Raw genomic sequence first — 15,615 nt, 5'->3', positions numbered from 1 at the left:
AGCTATGTGAACTATCTTGGGTTCCTCTCAAGAACGAAAAAAGTGGGATGCAAATACAATAGTAGTAGTAATAGTGATTTTAAAACTGTATTACTACAAAAGTGTTGTCAAGTCTGAATTATAGCAAAAATGTTCCTGAGCAAAGATGGAAAAGCAACTATAATACTTAAAATTATGTGAATTATTGCAAAATGCACTGAACTGGAGATATTACTTTGATAAAAACGGATATAGAATTCTGCTCCTGGTATAATTATGAAATATATAAATCCAGTAAAATATGCTTTGAACTGACCACATTTCAAATGCGGTGTGAACCAGACACATTAAGTTGGGGAAATATATTGCAAATATGTAATTTGGAGCTAGAACAGATAACATGAAAAAGTCTTAGAATTATTGAAATGGCTTGGCTGTTTTGTAAGTTCAGTACTTCCTTCTAAACCTACACTAGGCAAAGTTCAATACAACACAGTATGCAAATCTCCAGTTTCATAAGTCTTTCAGTTATAGCTAACATGGCAATCTAATGTGCACACAGTTCAGCCTCAACTTTATATCCCAACCTACTTGTAAGAAAGACGTCTCAATATGAACAATTTCTGAAGTAAACTGTATGTTTTGGGGTTTATACTTTAGTCTGCTCATAATCACAAATATTCCTAAAATTATTCCATAGCTAATTATCTTAAAATTACCATGCCTAATATAAATGCAATTATTATACTGGCTAGAAAGCTGTGTTTAAACAGATTTTTCCCAATTTTATTCCCAGTGCTTCTCAGAGGGCCAGCTGCAGTTTTTCCTTCCAGAATTTAAACCAGGAAGCATACTCCTCTTTTAAATCCTCAAAAGAATTATGTTTTAGAGTAAGAATTATACATCCACAGTGGGACTCAGCCCTGATACACTTCCTGCATGAGTTATTATTCTGGAACTACAACCTCACTGAAGGGAGTAATGCGCAGTACAGTGACTCATGCAGATATGCAAGAGGAAGTGTTCTTGAAGGATAGACATGTGCTGCATCTCCATATTGGGAACAACTTAATTAGCCAAAACTGACTAATACAGGTAAATGCTAGGCTAACCCAAAACTCATGGATCTGACTACTAGGAGGAGGAGTATAGCAACCAATTATGCAGAGACAGGGTTCTTTGGGCTTAGAAGAGCAATTAAGTTCTCACAGGACACAAATTGGTATCTCAGAAAGCACTAATATAGCCTGGCACTCTGGGAAACAGTTCTAACTCATGAACTTCTGCAGGTACATACAGAAAGTAGAAGTGGTTCAAACAAGAGCAGAAGTGTTCTTCTTGAACAAAGAAGCTGCTCCAGATCTGTTCTAATTGGATTCTTCAGCCATAGCTGAAACATGAGCACACATTTCACAATCAGTACATAAGTAGAGAAATAAAAATCCTCCCAAAGAGGGGAGTAAATTCCATTCACGTTTCCCTGGGACATCACATCAGAATATAGGTAGGGACTGATTCCAGGAGTGGGACACAGTTGATGAGTAGGGAGCAGAAGGCTAAGGGTTCTGTGCCACAGAGGTCAATCTAGAACGAACAGCTATATTTAAATAACTTACTGATATGACTAAGTAGCACAAGATGCTGCAATACACAGCAAAATTTAACATTAGGCATTCTAAATACATCTGTCTGAAAATCAGTGTAAGTAGTCAAAATGTTCAGTATTATGAGATGAAGATATGGTATCAAGCAGTGAGTCTCCCTGGCTGGGAGGCACCAATAAGGCTACAGGGGAAGAGCAAAGAGATGATCATAGTAACAGGAACATCCATGATGCAGATGGGGTATATCTTAATGACTCCTCTGATGTCGACTCAGCCACTAGTGAAAAGAAATCTCTTTGTGCTATTCCTAAGCCTAGGAAAGTTGAATATCATTAAGAACAAAATGAATAGGCTTAACATTGATATACTAGGCATCAGTGAAGTCCACTGGACTGGCTGAGGCTTCTCCAACTCTGATGATCGTTACTCTGGCAACAATACCATCAGAAGGAGTGGATTTCATACTGAATTAAAAAGTGGGCAGAACCATAAAAAGTTTTCAAACTGTCAATGATAGAATAATGGCAGTATCAATGGAAAGCCTTGAAACATAACAATTCTGCAAGTTTACGCTTCCATTGTGCACTCAGCAGTAGAGAACATTGAAGAATCCTACACTGAAATTCAGGAAACTCTGAAACAAACTCCAAAGAAAGATATTATCTATATTACTGGAGATTTCAATGCAAAAGTGGGAGAAATGGAAGAAACAGGGATCACAGGCAAGTTTAGCCTTGGTGAATGAAATGAGACAGGAGAACAACTGATTCAGCTATGCCACAAACAACAACTAAGCACAATGAACATGTGGTTTGAGCAACCCAAATAGTGACTGCACACTTGGACCTCACCAAATGGAGAACAATGAAACCAAATTGACTACATCTTAAGCTAAAGAAAGTAGAAAAGTTCCATCTTCACTGTGAAAGCACTCCCTGGTGCAAATTGCAGGTCAGACCATGACTGGTAGCTGCTAAGGTAAAGTTCAAGTGCTGTAGTGTCAAACGACAACCCATTAATCAAAACTTTGATGTCAAGAAGATTCCCTTGGCATATGCAGTTGAAGATAAAAAGAGATTTGAACTGCTCAACATCACAGAAAGACAACCAGATGAACTGTGGGAGCAAATAAAAACAACCGTCACTGAAGCAGCCCAGAAACATATTCAGTACAAGAAACCAACGAAATTGGCTAGGTGAATATCAGAAGCCACAATAAGGGCTGCAGAAGAGAGAAGGAAAGCAAAAGTCATTGGTAACAGGGAAGAAATGCAAAGACTAAATGCAAAGTTCCAGAAAGAGGGAAGAAAAGTACTGGGCTGAACAATGCAAGAAATTGGAGGAAGCAGTCAAGAGAGGTCATACAGGAGAGTATGACTTATGTGAAGAAGGCCAGAAACCCCTTTATGGCAAGAAAGGCTATGGTCAGAGGACGTGATCAGCAGGAATTACATGAGCAACGAGCAATCAGAGAAATTTGACAGTGGGAATATGCTGGGAGTGATGACCGGATAAAGGAGAAAGGGTCGCCCCAGCACTTGCTGACTGCACACCATAAAGGAGAAACTGGGATGAGTATGGTGGAATTGAAGGAGGCACTGCAAGACAGAGGGGCATGGGGAGCAATGATCCATAGAGTGGTCGTGGGTCGGACACGACTGAATGGTTGACAACAACAATAGGAAAAGTAGCTAAAAGCTCTGTTAAAGTATTTTAAGTGGGCACATATGTTCCCCAGGTAAGCCTTAATTATCATTTCTCCCTAAGCATTAAAGATAAAATAATAATCATATGGCATATTGACAGCATTGATCCTCCAAGTTAAAATGGGACTTTTGATTTATATTCTTGTTTCAATGTTCTATTTCTCTGGTAAAAGTAAAGCACACAAGGAATGTGTAAGAATTAGCATTTAATTCTTATTAAAGTATTTTATGACATCCTTCGTCTTACATCCTTCATCAGATATGTGCAAAAATGTTATAAAATCCAATACAACACACATGAAAATAAAAATTAAGTACAACATTAAAACTAGGAAACAGATACAATATGTAGCTCATATCAATCAATTTAAGATAAACCACATTTATATGTCCTAAAAAGCACATAATGTTGGGAGATAATCCACATGCAGAACTCCAAAACAGGCTCTTCCTATTTCTTTTCACATAATGTGCCAATGTTACTTGGAGAAAAGCTTTCCCTGAAGATCCTAAGTCATGGGAAAGCAGATTTATCCAGGGAGAAGAGCTCCTGCTGAAATGGTAACAAACTGTTTAGAACTTTAAAGGTGAGTACTAACACCTTGGATTAGACTCTAAAATGAACAGAAAGTCTGTCCAACATTTGCAGAATCTGTGCAAAGATTCTGCTTGGCTGCACAGTTAAGATTCTCTTTGCTGCACTGTGCACTAACTGAAGTTCCCAAGCTATCTTCAAAGGCAGACTTGTGTACTACATTAATGTAGTCAGGAGATTACCAGAGCACAAGCAACTGTGACCAGAATTGATTACAGCTGCAGAAAATAACCAGAGCTGGTAAAAGATACTCCTAGTTGCCAAGGCCACCAGATTCTCAAGTGACAATGCTGGATCAAAGTATATCCCGAAGCTTTGTACCTACTCTTTCAAGGGAAATGAAACTTCATCAACAACCACCACTATACATAATTTCTTAACATGACATGCATTAACATTGCAAGTACAAGTGCCAAACAACTTATCACAGTAGACCTCAATATCCCCACTAGATCTGATTTCAATAGCTTATATACTATTTGGAAAACTTCTGCTGGATGACTACTCACAGATGGAGTGAAGACATAGAAATAAAGCCACTTTCCCAGTAACACTGCCCCAAGTTGGCACAAGAGTGTGTTCTCACTTGCACCCAGTCCTATTTTTTGAAAAATTTATGCCATCTGCATTGTAATCACTGTCTTGCCTGCAGCTACCCGTTAGTCAGGGAAGTAAGTTGTGGTCAACAGCATCAAAGATGATATTTAAAAGTTATTATGCCAATAGCTTTTAAAATTTTGTTATAATGTAATGAGCTGATATCCTTGATGTGAGTAGCAACCATGTTAAGGAGAAACTTCTCAAGTTCACTTGAGAATTTGTTTGGACTACCTGTAAGTTTCTTAGGGCAGACCACCTGAATGGACCAATCATTCCTGTGGAGGACAACAGCCACTATCCCTTCAAACCTCACCATATCCCATGACAATGGGGTTACGGAGAACCCTCCAAATTCAAGAGCTCCAATCTGTCACTCTGTTGAGACTTCCAGTTCAAATGAATGCCCGTTGGATGTTTTTGACTGATGATGTATGCACCCCACATCATGAAATCCTGTACTGGATGCTCTACAGCAGTTCCAATATTAATACTCAGATTCCTCAAGGATCATAATGCTGGGGGTTTCCCAACACTAGACTAGAAAGCACCCCAACCAAGGAGACTGATGGGTCATAGGATAGTCCAGCACACCATTAGAATCCTGTCTCTGTGGGTCAACATCAAGTACAAACACTCGAACCTAGTACCTGAACAGACTGATGTGGGAAAACCCCTTATAGATGACAGTACATACACACAAGCAAATCTCTCCAGCCTCATTTCATGCTGCTCTTGCTTCAGAAGTTAGCTAGATGGCAACCAGAGATAAAGCACCCCCATGGAAAAAAGCCAAATTTTTACAAGATACTCTTTAGAAGATACTCGCATACTACCAATCCACCTAAATATTAGTTACCAGGATAAAAATATTGCATTTGCTCCTCTTTTATATTAGCAGGTATACTGATTTTATTGTTGCTACTCTGGATTTTTAAAATCATGATTTCATTGCTGAGCCCCCCTTTTATGCTACCTCTCTGACAATAATGTGGATTTATTTAATATTTTCATATTGATTCCTGTCTTTATTTTACACTAACAAGGTAGCGTATAAATGCTTTAAATATACATAAATAGCTACACTTAATGTAATGCATAAAAAGGAAAGTAAGGCGGCTTAGCTGTAACTGATATTCATCTGTGCATTCATACATATGGACACTCACCATCTCCAAAGGGGAGATAAGGGACTTGCCACCTTGTACTCTGGCCAGCCCACTGTGGCTTTCTCTGCTGAGGCTCCTGTACTCCCCACACCAGCAGCGGCAGTCCTTAATGCTGTTCCAAGCCCAGCTGCCAGGTCCTCACATGGCACCTTTTCTTCAGAGCCTCTGCATGACTCCAGCTATTGGCTGAGGGAATGGTCCAGATCTCTACTACTGGGTTGCATGGGCCCCAGATAGAGCCCAAGAGATCTTCCCAGGATGGGGTGACCAGCAGACAGTTGTCCAGGTAAAGGAAGATCTGGATTTCCTGTAGCCAGAGGTAGGTGAACACCACAGCCATGCATTTGGTGAAAACTGGGGGTGGGGTGGGGGCTTTGGAAAGGGAGCACAGAAAACTGAAAAGCATCGGGCTTAACTGCAGAAAATGCCAGTGGTCCTGATGGATGGTAGCATGCAAGTATGCACTCCTCAAATCAATTGAAATGAACCAGTCCCCTTGGTGGGAGAATGAAAGAAGTTCATCTCTTGCAGGTTTATGATGGGATGAAGGCTGCCATCCTTCTTTAGAAATATTGTGAAGTACTGACAGTAGAACCTATAACAGAGATCAGACAGAAATGGGTTGGATTGCTCCTTTTGACAGCAGCATGGCAACTTCCTCCACCACCACAGGAGAGGGTGGTGTCATGTGCATACTCCTGAGTGGTGGAACAGGGTTGAATTCTATGTGATATCCACTCAGCAAAATGGAGAGAACCCAATGATTCGATGTTACGGTTTCCCATGCAGCCTTTGAACCATATGTGCATTGCTGGAAGGGGTTTGGTTTGCTGCAGCAGTCAACAGTATCTCCTCTCGGTGTTCAACTTCTTTTGGGAGTGCTGGAATCAAGAGGTGGCATCCCTTTGGTGTGACTCAGCAGGTCGGAAGACATGCTATCTCCTCATGGTGGTCTCATTAATTTGAGATACAAAGGCCCAGTCCCACTGCCACACAGACCCTCCTTGACACAGAGTCCAACTGGCATCCCTCTCGATTCACCAGGCTGGAGTGTTCTTTTGGTGCCAGCTCCAAAATGACAAAATGAGTTTGGCCAGGGATGGCACAGCAGGAACAGGTTGTCCCTGTCCTGGACATGTTACAGGCTCTCCAAACAGCATGCTGTTGGCTGCACTGGCCCTTTCCACTGTTTCTTGAGCAGCATCAGAAGGAACAGGAAGGCCATTGGCACTGCATCTTCCATCACAGTCAGGATCCACTAGGGGTTCAGTGAGCTGTTGGGTGTCCACATCTTCAGTGGGGGATCCTGGACACTGTGCCAAGATTACATCTTTGAACAAGGAAGACATTGGGTCATCACAGATCAGCAACTGGCCTGAATCAAACATACAATGGGCAAGATCTGAAGATGTGGATCAGTTAGATGGTGAACTATGCGGTTGAGGCAGAGCAGACTGCAGAGAACAGGCAGCTGAAGCACAGGAACCAGTGGCTAGATCGCAGGAACTGGTGGCAAGATCAGAACTGGTATCCATAGGCTGAAGGAACACAGCTGATATTGCAGATCCACAGGCCTCCACTCCCAAGAGTGGCTGTGGCAGTAGAGGTCTACTGGTGGCAGAGGCACCCAGGGGGGTTCCTGGTCCACAGTTGGCAGCGGAAACCTGGATTCTTTCCTTGGCCAACAGCTGGAGACATGCCTGGAGAAAAGGCACCATGCAAGGGCTTGGTGGCTGAGCTCAGCAGCAGTACTGATGGGTGGTCCTGAGTAGAGGAGTCTTGGCAGAGAGAGCAGCAGCATGCTGGCCAAAGTGCAGGGCAGTGACTCCATATGTGTGATGCACAGAAACCAGGAAGCAGAGTAACAGTTGTCTCAAAAAAGTGATGTCTTCTATAGTGTTTTGCAAGTGTACTATTTAATTAAATTTCAAAAAGGGGAAATATTCACTGGGTCAACTAGCATGTATTTTCAGTTTTTCAATTATAACTCACTTCATCAGATGCTGTAAGTGGAACTTGAGGCTTGAAGTTTAAAAAAACTGTTAAACAGGTGTATCTGCAGCAAGCATCCTATTCCTTTAAAACAATGGTTACAAACCATGAAGTAAACTAAAGTTGCAGTCCTATGATCACAAGACAGTGTCTGAACAGCCATAGGTTATTTTGGATTCCCAACTACAAGGTCAGAACATTGCAAACTGTGTCAGCTGCTTTTCTGATTTAGCAAGACAGTCAGCTTGAACGAATCCTGCTCCCCTGCCTTTTCTGACTGAAGTCCTGGCTCTCCTACTGCTGCAGCAGTGGGGAAGCAAGGATTGCTTCAGTCTTCTTGATAGCTGGCTGATGCAATCCTAGCTCCCACCATGGCAAGCAGATTGCTTCAGCTGGTGGGATAACCAGCTGACTGAAGCTACTCCTGCTTTGTGCTGTGGTGGCAAGGAAACTGGGTACACTTCAGTCAGCCCTGCTTCCCCGCTGCAGCAAGCAGAGACTGCTTCAGCTGACTGGCTAGCTAGCCAGCTCAAGTGACACCTGCTCGCCTGTTCTGTAGCAATGCTCTGAGCCTGCAGCAGCCAAAAGCAGGTATTTCTTCAGCTGGTTGGTTAGCCAGCCGGCCGAAGGAGTACCTATTCCCCAGCTGGTTGCACAGCAGGAGTGGCGATACTTGGTCTTCCCTCTGTAATATCTACAGGACAGAGTGCAGTGAAGCTGGACTCAATCATCTCTTGGGCATATCATGGGGCACCAGGTAATTAACCTGCACTGTGTGGCTTCTGCTGCAGTTTAGATTGACATGACTTCTGAATCTATGTCTGAACCCATGTCTGCAACACCCTTAAGCATGTACTATAGTTGACAACAAAAGGTATTCTGTTAAGGTTCTTATGCTGATGGCAGATTAGTTTACTTGTAACTAATGATTTAGCTTTAATAATCTTGCAATGTAACAAGTTTGGGTGGTATCTCGACTTTACGAATACTTAAAGTATAGTCAACTAATTTTCAAGAACTTGTTCATCAGAGCTTGCACATATGTGACATATAATTTGGCTGTAAACAATGAGAATACTTGTATGTGGATATATGTTTCATTCAGTAGTTTTTCTATGTGATGTAGTTCCAAGGTAGCTGTTCTTCAACAATGGTAATATCCAGAAAATGTACATTTATGTGGGGGCAGGTAAGGGTAAAGTTGCTAAGAAGGCAAAGGTATCAGTTGGAAAGATATCAAATGTATCTTTATATTTGAGATATACACGGGGCCCATCTCACCTGGTAGATGAATAGTATTACTCAAAGTGGAGCCATTTAAGTGCCCATCATGTTGCCATGGATTTTTAGATATAATCTGTCCATAATTTCAAACCACTTAAGGTAAATACAATGTTGGAAGTGTCTTTGCTATGTTTGATATAAAATTAACTCACATAAACATTCCCCATGAATATGAAGTGAATTCATCATCTATGGCTGTAAATATTGTTCCCTTTTAATAAGAAGATCTGTTGTGTCCTTTAAGTAGGCAGCTGTAGTTTTGACGAATGCTCTAAGAATGGTGTCAACATACAACCCTGTTATTGTATTGATGCCTGAAATAATGGGACATTCTTGTGTTACCTGTTTTATGAAGTTTTCATAGTAGACAGACATTCCTTGTATGCAGGTTAAAATAAAGTTGAAATGGGCACAAATCAGACACCAAGCATAAGACTATCAATAAATGTCAATAAACACTTTAACTTTCCTTGGAATTCAAGGAATTCAGCATGGCAGTTCTAAAAGAATTGAAACCAGTGTCTCACTTGGAACATGAGACTTAAGAACATGACATGATAAAGAAATCTGATTGTGTCACTTAGGGACTCAAGACAGACTATGGTTTCTATGCACATTATAAACACTTATGGTACTAACTGGCTTTAAAAGGATGGAATCCTTGCTGCATATCTATCTGTTTGACTGTCTTTTCAAGCTCCAAGCATTACATTCCACCCAAAAAACTCATCCAGGGGAAAAAATGTAGGGTGGCGGAGAGGCAATGTTTGCCTCTATCACTCCTGATGTTCTGCTTTAGAAGACCATAAACTTCAGTTTGGGAGCTTATAATAATTGAGGATGCAACCCAAGGGACTGCACCACAGAACAGTTAGTTTATATATGTGCTACACTTAACCCTTGAATTTGTAAACAGAATACTGTCACAGTTATACTAAAATAATTTTTCATAAGCAAGAGTGCTATGGGTCTGCTATCACAACATTCTTTCATTAGTACTGACAATAACAGACATTACATTAAGAATTTCATTTCCATCTTCTGTAGCCTTAATTGGAACAACAAAACCTTTATCATACTATATGCATTAATTGGTGTACCCAATGCTGAGATGTTTGTGTAACAACAATTTTAAAGCCGTCATCATTAATAATACGGTTGATACCATCTGCATTTTCTGCATTTCCTTTTAGTCAATCTCACCTCCATATGTGGGTGTTTTTGTGTGTGAGAGAGGCAGACAGACAGAATCCTCAAGCACTCCCCCCACAACACACACCTCTAATTCGGGATAACACTGCATCTGCAGAAAGTACTGCATGAGAGCTTATGCCATAATAAATCTTCTAACCTTAAGGTGCCACACAAATCCTTGCTTTTGTTAAATGTGGTAGCATTGTCTCGTACCAATTATTTGAGTGGTACTATCTTATATTCAGTAGAATCAAACTGTGGCATACTAAAAACTTGTCCATCTTTCCTCTTCTTGAGTATAAGCCAGATATATTTATCTGGCCTTTCAAAACAGTCCTTGATTCTTAAGACCAAAATACACTCACATCCCCCACATTTTTTTATAAATGAAGATATGTCTGAAAAATAGCGTAAAGACCTCCTTCAACAACAAATGCATTGTGTTGTCACTTAATACCACTACCAAAGTAAGGAGCTTTTCTCCACAGACTCTGCATTCCATTAAAGCTCTTGACACATATGTCACTATTTAAGTGTCAGCTTTAAAAACATACACAGTTACACTGAAGCAATACAAAGAAACAAGCAGTAATCCAGTCAATTTCAAAGCAATGGTGATGGCTCAAGTTAAAATAGAAAATACTAGAGATCAATAATTTGTTTATATTTCTCCATGCATTAATTGGAGATGCTATAAAAATTACACTAAATTTAAATTTACTATATTTTTGCTAGTGGCTCTGCTATGTTGGATGATAAGTAGAGACCAGGTTCAAACTTCCACTAGACTGTGAAGTTCACTGTGTGTCCTTGGGCCAGTTACTCTTTCAGGTAGATTAGACATTTTCTTTTCCAGGAGAAAGACAGAATATGCACTTATGCTTGAGAGTCTCACTAGTCTCTCAGCCAGGCTAAATGAGCTGCATAATGGGGCTGCCAATAATATTAAAGTTCAGTTGCTCTAGCAAGGGAGAAAGCAGCTCACACTTGGGACAAGGATGGGCCCACAGTATGCAGTTTTCTCATCTATAGAAACAAGCCTACAGTTTAGGGCTACTACTGCATCTTATTCCTGGCAAAGACTAACCGAGTTGATGAAGCTGCTTTTCTTTGCATGGGGAAGAACACTGAGCTACTACAGCTGCTGCCTCTGCAGCTTCTCACTTTTATTTTTTCCTCTTAAGAAACAGTGGGAACACAACTAGAATTGCTTTTCTATCAGCCTTATTTTTATTTTATCTTCAAAAAACTATCATCACTCCTGTTGCTGCTTAAATGCTCATGGTCTGTGTACTTAATCCCATTGCTTTGAATATAATTCCTAAATGCTCTAACTACTTTGACTTCAATGAGATGTCAATTTTGCCCATTTTCAATACTTCACCAGGATGCTGTTTTGCTTATACAAACCTAAGAAACTTGTTTCTCACTTTGTTTAGTAACAGGTACTTCAACTCAAAGAATAAATCTACTTTACAATTATCTGAGTGACTACAGTGTAATGTCAAAGCAATATGAAGCAACCACTCAAGTTTTGCCACTTACTTTAAATGTTTTGTTTCATATGTCCTAGATTTCGTTAAAGATTTCTAGATACCTTCTAGAAAGTATCATTCCAGAATATGTATACTATAAGCTTGCTGCAGTGTTTTACCTCTCTCACATGTTAATTGTGATGAAATCAATCTAAACCTTAATGGTAGAAAATATTGTTCGTTTAGAGAAATCGTACCTGGGGAAGAGCAGTATTCAACTGTCGTTGTAGAGAATCTCTTTCATGACCAACTTCATGCAATTTACCCTGGGTTAATGCTAGTGTCTCTTGAGTCTCTCGCAGGGTGTCCAGAAGACGATCTCGTTCCTCCAACATGGATACCATTAATTGCTCGAAATGGGAATCAGCATCTGACTGTAGTGGAGAACCTGAACCATGGCTTCCACTTCCCCCTGAAGGAATCTCTGCCTCACTGATGGTCGGCATCACCTCACACATCATCTTGAAATGAAGTTTAAGACTTATGGTTATACCATTAGAAAAAGGCAAAGAATACAAATACAAAACAGGGCATCTATGTACAACAGCTGTACCAAATTCCACGATAAGAGTCCCCAAATCCTTACTTAGCTGATCAAGATGTGCCACTGCAACAGTGAAGGCACATCACTGTTTTTACAACCATGTTATACCACAACTGAATTCTATACGCAAAATTAAAATTGAAGAGGCATTAGTAGTACTTATTGCTAATATGAGACCATGTTTTCTTTGAGAATAGTAACTTGTATCATAAAGATTTGGGTATGTAATATATCAAGACAAAATTAACTACATCTTAAGTTTACTTAACATGGATTAGAGTTTAACAAATTAATATCCTGGCAAAGAGAAGTGTGAATCTTTCTGCTCTTCCCAACACAAATTTTAGAATTCTCATCCGTACAAAACCACAGGCAGTATCTATCACTGAAAGCAAAGAAATTCATTCAAAGTTATTCTGTCTGTGGAACTACACTCAAAAACATGAAGTTTCACTTGTTCAAATGTATTATAAACCACACATTGCTGACATGCTGCAGCCCTATGGTCATATGGAAAAAAGGCACCTGCAAAGTCTTATAGCTGCACTCTCCATTCCAAAAACCAGTTAGGTATATTGTCCACATCTACTACTCTGAGTTTATTATGGTGAACATTCAATCCCTGTTACAGATTTGTCACTACAAAGTAGATAAAAAGGCACATTAGAGCCTTTTGTTACTGGATGCAGTCATTGATTAGTAAGAGGGAATTCCTTAGGAACAACAAGGTAAAAAAGCAAGCTTGTTAGAGTGCAGTAGTTCAAAGCAGTAACAGTGAAATATACTTAGGCCTTACAATGTATTTCAAGGGACTACCAAAGTAACTGAACAAAAGACCCTTGAAGACACTTCATGATAAAAGCAATTGGGTGATTATTATATAGCTCTCTAAGCTTGAATTAAGATGTATATGAATTTGTACATTTCAGGAAAGCGGCAGGGTCCTGAGGTTCTTAAGAAAAAGCATGAATAAATTTGTCAGTTCCCTGAACTGAGCCACAAAAACTGAACAGCTATTTTCTATTAAACCCAACCCAATTAAACAATTCTTCTTATAAAGTTATTTACCCCCCTTTAGATGTTCATAATTATTCAATTAAACATAAGCAAGCAATTTTCTCAAGAGCGCTGCTATGGGACCAATTCCATTTCCCAGAAGTTTATGATTATATAATAAACATAAGCTTCATATACGTAACTCTTAACATCAAGCAATATAACCAGGGTTTTCCAAACAGATTCAAAATGGAATGCATTTCAGGTTATTGTCCTAGCAATTCCTTATGTTTTATAACTGTAAAGTGAAATCTTTTATTAGCCTCCATTGCTTTATTTACCTTGTTGAGGGAAAAATGGCTTTGCCAGAAGCCAAAGTTTTCCAGCAATATCAGCTCTTTTTAGTAACTTTGCATGATAATTTCCAAAAACATTTCAGGGAGTGCAGCAGCCATCCATCCAGCTTGACTACATTGTCCATTCATTAAATAATCCACAGCACTGAAATTCAGAAGGTGATAAATAATCTTGCTGAGAAAACGTTATAGTCCAAAAGTAGCAGTAACTACTCAAGTTCTTCCAAGCAGACGAATAGGTTCAACCAACCCAGTCTCCAGCTCCCTTCCTATTTAATCCTGGTCCACAGGTCTTTCAAAAGCCAAGTCGGGAGAAACATGTGCAAAAAGGCCAACTAGTTTCAGCGCCTCTGGGCTGACACGCAACAGTGCATACTGTAGAAAACTTACTTTCGTCACGATAACATTGCTTAAAAAGAAAAAAAGAGACAAGCACGTTGAGGATTTTACTTTTCTCTCGCCGGAGCTGGGAGGCAGGGCAAAATCGCTTATTTCTTTTAGCTTCCCGGGTCTTCTCTCGCGCATCTGTAGTTCCTCTTATGCGAGGGGTTTTACGGGAGGCTGATGTGGGAGGACTTCTTCAGGGGACTACAAAGACTGCTCGTGGGATATGGAGCCAACCATCATCCTTCCCTACAAAGAAACAAGGGAACTCTACCCCCCACCCCGCGCACACACACAGAGAGGCCGGATAACGACACCTAAAACACCAGAAGGGGCTGAGAAGTTGGAAGAAGTGGGTAGAGGGCCTGTAAAATGGGTTCCTTGGAGTTCCCCCTCACCGGAAAGCCGACCGACGAAAATGGGTGGAATTCCCCTTCCCGGAGGCCTCAGGGGACAGACGGCGCGAGTAGCAGGGCTTTGCTCCCTGCTTTTCGCTTTCACGTTCGGCCTTCCCAGCCCAGGTCGCTCCGCCTCCAGCTCCTGCCGCCACCTCCACATCCGAGGTGGCGAGTACGGAGGCGCTCTTAAAGGCTGCTCACGGAGGGCTGCTCTGTCCCGCGGCGACGGCAGCGACCTGGGCCCGGTAGAGTCCCGCACTACTCCTGAGGAAACGGTCTCGCTGAAACTAAGCGGGTCTGACCGTCCCTGCCTCCAGCCGGGCCCTCAGTCGCTGCTCAGAGTTTCGTCGCCGCCTCCCGTTGTTCCCGGCAGCCTCCGCGGCCTCTGCATGCAACACTGCGTGGTCCACAATGCATCGGTGCAGGCCTTTGGCCGGTGTCTCTTTTCCTCCGTCGCTGCGCCGTCAGTCCAGAACGTGGAACGCTGGAATCTGCAGCGGTCGGTGCACAGCCCGACGAGGCAAACTCAAGCGCTGCTGCGTGTAACGGGTCTCCGCGCAGGCTCCAGAGAGAATACAAATGAAACTGGGGAAGAAAGCGAGTCGCTGCCCCCCTCCCCCGGCCACATATGGGAAAAGGATCAGATTACAGACCTTTGCAAGTTTACCTGCGAGTAAACACAATGGAACTAACATGTCCGTACACGTCACACAGAGGGTATTCCACCACTATTCAGTCTGGCGCTTGGGTCTGGCGTTGGGGGCGTGATCCGTTCCCTCTTGCATTTGTTGATGGGCATAAGATGGAAATGTATAATATAGTCCTGCCAGTAACGTTATTCCTCTAGTGAGTTTGAGACGCTAAGACGGACACCAAGGAGGCTAGCAGGCATCTGGCTTAGGAAAACACTCCCTAGCAGAGAGCTTAGCTATAAAGGATTAACATTTTTGGGAAGGGGGAAGCGGGGCGGGAGGAAGAAATGTAACGAGTTAGTGAATTACAGAGGAATGTTCAGCTGTCCCAGTTTCTTTCTTGTGAATAACTTCAGTCTTGCGACAAGTTGTGAATTCAAAGATGTCACATTTGCATGTATGTGTGTACTGCAAAGCATCTAAAAAGATTTTTTTTTAGAAAGAAGGGATAACCATTGTTCCCCCTGTTCCACTGAGAATGGGACAAGATCAGAAACAATAGTAGGATTTACTTCTGAATTCAGCTGTGTGAATAGTCACCTCAGTAGTACGCAACTGTGCACTTGGTGTTTTGGGTTTTCCCTTAAAAC

At 41.3% G+C, this 15,615-nt stretch overlaps 1 protein-coding gene across 7 annotated transcripts in view; it reads right to left on the bottom strand.

Annotated features, from left to right (window-relative positions):
- The window catches only part of PPFIA1 (PTPRF interacting protein alpha 1), a 71,092-nt gene extending 56,412 nt beyond the window's left edge, over positions 1 to 14,680 (bottom strand). For 5 of the 7 annotated variants that reach the window (XM_044436043.1, XM_044436042.1, XM_044436044.1 and 2 more), the window contains exons 1-2: positions 13,537 to 14,680; positions 11,853 to 12,116 (exon numbers count right to left, since the gene is read on the bottom strand). In XM_044436043.1, coding sequence (XP_044291978.1) covers positions 11,853 to 12,116 — 264 coding nt within the window. In that variant the 5' untranslated portion in view covers positions 13,537 to 14,680. The remainder of the gene's footprint in view (positions 1 to 11,852; positions 12,117 to 13,536) is intronic. The other 2 variants (XM_044436040.1, XM_044436041.1) reach the window with 2 other exon arrangements.
- Positions 14,681 to 15,615: the final 935 nt, after the last annotated feature.

This window comes from Varanus komodoensis, unplaced genomic scaffold (assembly GCF_004798865.1).
Source record: "Varanus komodoensis strain SLA01 unplaced genomic scaffold, ASM479886v1 scaffold3, whole genome shotgun sequence".
Classification (NCBI taxonomy): Eukaryota; Metazoa; Chordata; class Lepidosauria; order Squamata; family Varanidae; genus Varanus; species Varanus komodoensis.
This window is presented reverse-complemented; position numbering and strand designations above follow the sequence as displayed.